Source organism: Rhinatrema bivittatum, chromosome 12, assembly GCF_901001135.1.
Source record: "Rhinatrema bivittatum chromosome 12, aRhiBiv1.1, whole genome shotgun sequence".
NCBI lineage: Eukaryota > Metazoa > Chordata > Amphibia > Gymnophiona > Rhinatrematidae > Rhinatrema > Rhinatrema bivittatum.
Genome location: NC_042626.1, coordinates 2606402 through 2610403, shown reverse-complemented (window position 1 = coordinate 2610403; position 4002 = coordinate 2606402). Strand labels below are relative to the sequence as shown.

Below are 4002 nucleotides of genomic sequence, written 5' to 3'. Positions count from 1 at the left end.
CCTAGTGCTGGCAGTAACAGTTTTGGATCATAGGCATAGAAGCAGTTTTCAATTGCAGATAATAAGTGAGGAGGCTAATCCAAGGGACATAACTTAACTGGGCATTTAATATTGCACAAATATTTTCCCCCAGTAAGAAAGATTCAGAATTTCTTCAACTGATCAGTACTGAATGCTGAGCAAGTTTAGATCTGTTGTAACTCATTGCCAGAGGGCCAAATATTTTTTCATTTTACATCCTGCATGAGATTTACCACTCGGGAGAAGCTATAAGAAGGGATTTACACGTTCTCGGAGCCCTGCAGCGGGTAGGGACTGGACTCTAGCCACAGGGCAGGTGAGCTGAAGTGCAATGTGATGAGACACCAGGGGGCACAAAAGCATGAGAAGGAATCCTCCTGCGAGCTTTATTGCAGGGTGCTTGAGAACTGTTTTAAGAAGTGCATTCAAAATTAACATTGTCTCAGGGAGGAAGCCTTATAGCCTTGTGCCGGGCAGGAATAGGTGTGAAGAAAAGCCATAGTTTAAAGTGCTTTTGTTTTCTTTGCCTCTTGAAGGTGATGCAAAAGGCAGGTAACTGTGGCTTGGATGTGCAACAAGGCATGGGTGTCTGGGCCCTGACTTGACAGCCCCACAGCATGCACCCATGGCCACAGGCCTCCCAGCACCACAGTGCAGAGGCTGCAGTACATTCTCCTACCCCTTCCCTAAGGCTGCAGGTTCAGCAAGACAGTTTTACTGCTCCTCCAATCCCCTCCAGCAAAACAACGATCACAACAACCTTTAAAAGATCAAGTTTAGCTTTGAAACAAGGCACCTAATGCCACCTCACATACAGCTCGATCCAGTAAAGTCCGCGGGAGAGCGGACGAACGCCCGCTCTCCCGGCGCGCGCACCGGCCCCTCGCCGGTGCGCGCTATCCAGTATTTAAATGAGGCGACGCGGTGCAAACGGGGAAAAGGAGGCGCTAGGGACACTAGCGCGTCCCTAGCGCCTCCTTTTTGTCAGGAGCGGCGGCTGTCAGCGGGTTTGACAGCCGACGCTCAATTTTGCCGGCGTCGGTTCTCGAGCCCGCTGACAGCCACGGGCTCGGAAACCGGACGCCGGCAAAATTGAGCGTCCGGTTTTCGGCCCGACAGCCGCGGGCCGAATTCAAAATTTTTTTTTATTTTTTTTTTACTTTTTTTTTACTTTTGGGGACCTCCGACTTAATATCGCTATGATATTAAGTCGGAGGGTGCACAGAAAAGCAGTTTTTACTGCTTTTCTGTGCACTTCCCTGGCGCCGGAAGAAATTAGCGCCGACCTTTGGGCAGCGCTAATTTCTTAGAGTAAAATGTGCGGCTTGGCTGCACATTTTACTTACTGGATCGCTAGGGAATACCTAATAGGGCCATCAACATGCATTTGCATGTTGAGGGCGCTATTAGGTGCCGCGGGCGGGCCGCGTGTTTTCCTCCCCTTACTGAATAAGGGGTAAGGGAAAACACGCGTCCAGAGCAGGGTGACAGTGCGCTCCGACGGAGCACACTTTACTGGATCGAGCTGTTAGGAGGCAGGGCTGCTGCTGAACAGCATTGCTCTTCAGTTAGTTTTAGATTTTGCAATTTCTTTAAAAAATATGTGACTCGGTATAAATAACTTGGTTACTGATAAACCCGAGAGGTAGAGCGCTGGGATGGTTTAGCTGGTGACAGTCAGCAAGCTTGGGTGCCCCAGCAGCAGCTCCTTTTTGCAGGTCAGCAGGCAGCAGGGGTTCACAGGGGCAGCATCATAGAGCACGCAGATGGAGCCGTCCTCGCCAATGCGGTACGAGACCTCGAAAGGGTCGATCCACAAGGTCAGCTCCCTGGGCAGGAGCCAGTACAGTTCCTGCATGCTAAGTCCAATTCGGCTGGCTACCTTACTGATGATGGGGTCCATTTTGTGGTTTATCCGGATACAGCGATACCCAGAACCCTTGGAGGGTTTCTCTGGAAACCAGTGGTGTTTGTAGTGCTCTAAATACAGAAAAAGAGAAAAGCCACTTATTATAAGAACAGCCAAATGTACGAGACACGAGTTTTGCAAGATCACTAACAGTCACGGGAGAGCGCGCCGCTGTCCTGTGCGCGCAGTTCAGTAAACTAAAATATTTAAATTAGGACCTGCGGTAAAAAGAGGCGCTAGGGACACTAGCGCATCCCTAGCGCCTCTTTTCGGACAGGAGCGGCGGCTGTCAGCGGGTTTGACAGCCGACGCTCAATTTTGCCGGCACTGGTTGTCCAGCCCGCTGGCAGCCACAGGTTCGGAAACCGGACACTGGCAAAATTGAGCGACCGGTTTTCAAGCCGCAGGCCGATTTCAACATTTTTTTAAACTTTTTTTTTTACCTTTCGGGACCTCCAACTTAATATCACCATAATATTAAGTCAGAAGGTGCACAGAAAAGCAGTTTTTACTGCTTTTCTGTGCACCTTTTACAGTATCGGCCGCGCGGAGCGCACTGTACTGCATGGGCCTGTTGCAGGAAAAGGTCCCGGTCCGAGCAGGCTACCCGACCGAGCTCGCGCAGCATTTAGAGAGTGGAAGCGAAGTACCGGCTGCAGAGCCCCAGCCCGCCTCCCCTTCTCCCGGGATGCATCCGGCGCTCACCCATCAGCGCTTCCTGCAGCGCCCGCCCGAACACCTGCAGCCGCTGCTCGCTCACGCGGCCGCGGCTCCGCAGCAGACGGGACACGAAGCTCACGGCGGCCGCGATCTCGGGGTGCATGTCCGTGCGTGCGTGCTCCGGCTCGTGCCACGTCCGACGCCTCGCTGCGCGCGCACTCAGCTGCAGCCACCGCCGCCGCCGCCGCCGCCTCCTCTTATACCAGCGGCTGAGGCGCGCGACGTCCCCAAGCGTGACGCCAAACCCGACTGACTCCGCCTCCTCCGGCGCTCTCCGCCAATCGCACGGGGGGGGTGGGGCAGAGCGGAAGCAGTGACGTCAGTGCCGGGAAGGTCTGGTGGCGGAAGGGCGGCCCATAGTGGGGCTCCGATGCCGTAAGGAAGGCGCTGCCGTGCCCTTCCTCTGGGACTCGCATTCAGCTGCCACGTGGGGCTGCGCATGCACCTTGTTCTGCTAACTAGCATCGAAGTGAATTACATTCTACAGTGTTCTCTCACTCTAGCTTGCTAGTACCCTGGTATAGCGCCCATCGAGCCAGGGTTAGAGAACGCTAGAAATCTCAACCTTGTGAAACTTTCCTCACGCCAAATCTTCACTGAGGTGTTCTGTGCTGTCCGTACCTCTCACTCTGCACATAAAACTGGACCCCAAACCCCAGCAAAACCTCTCCTAGGTTCTTAGCTGGCCCTCCTTCCTCACTCCTTATCCCCTGACACAAGACTGTTCTCATTTAAATATTGCACCCGGCGCCCAGGTGATGTGACTGCGCACACTGAAAAAACAAGTACCCGGTTTGGATGCACATGTTTACGTGCGTCTTATTGCATGGGTCTGTGAGTTGATACACAGCATAAATTAATTCAAACATAAGAAACCTTAGTAAACAATGTTTACTCGGCTATATACTGGTGTGCAGATATATTTCGATGGGTTCCATTCCCCCATAAGCCTGCAGCCAGCTGCTTTCTTTGAGCTGGTGGCCACAGCAGCTAATTCCTGAAGAAAAGTCAGCACAGGATCTGTGAGCCAGTACATGCTCACAGGCCCTGCGCAGGATTTTGTGGTCACAGGAAGCCTATGAGGGAGCAGGGGGCAGGGCCACTACTGGTTCACATGCCGGTGCTGACTTGTCTGTGAGGATTTACTGCTGCTGTGACATGGAAAGTAGCCAAGGGAAGAGGGAAAGATCTGGGCAAGAGGAATCTAGTGCTGGGGGGAGTATCCCTGATCCTTCCAGTGTGTATGAGTGCCTGAATTTTAAATCTGGCACAGGGCCAGGCTTGGGGCCCATGTTAGCATGATTCCAGAGGGCACTATGGCTCAGGACTCACTGTGATAAGGCTCAGAGGGG

The 4002-nt window shown here is 52.9% G+C and overlaps 1 protein-coding gene across 1 annotated transcript; it reads right to left on the bottom strand.

Moving 5' to 3' along the window:
* Window positions 1-1438: 1438 nt before the first annotated feature.
* Window positions 1439-2832, bottom strand: BTG2 (BTG anti-proliferation factor 2). Its single transcript, XM_029573205.1, has 2 exons — window positions 2636-2832; window positions 1439-2001 (listed from the first exon to the last, which is right to left on the bottom strand). Exons 1-2 carry the CDS (start codon window positions 2751-2753, stop codon window positions 1685-1687), a joined length of 435 nt encoding a protein of 144 aa, XP_029429065.1. The 5' UTR covers window positions 2754-2832; the 3' UTR covers window positions 1439-1684.
* Window positions 2833-4002: the final 1170 nt, after the last annotated feature.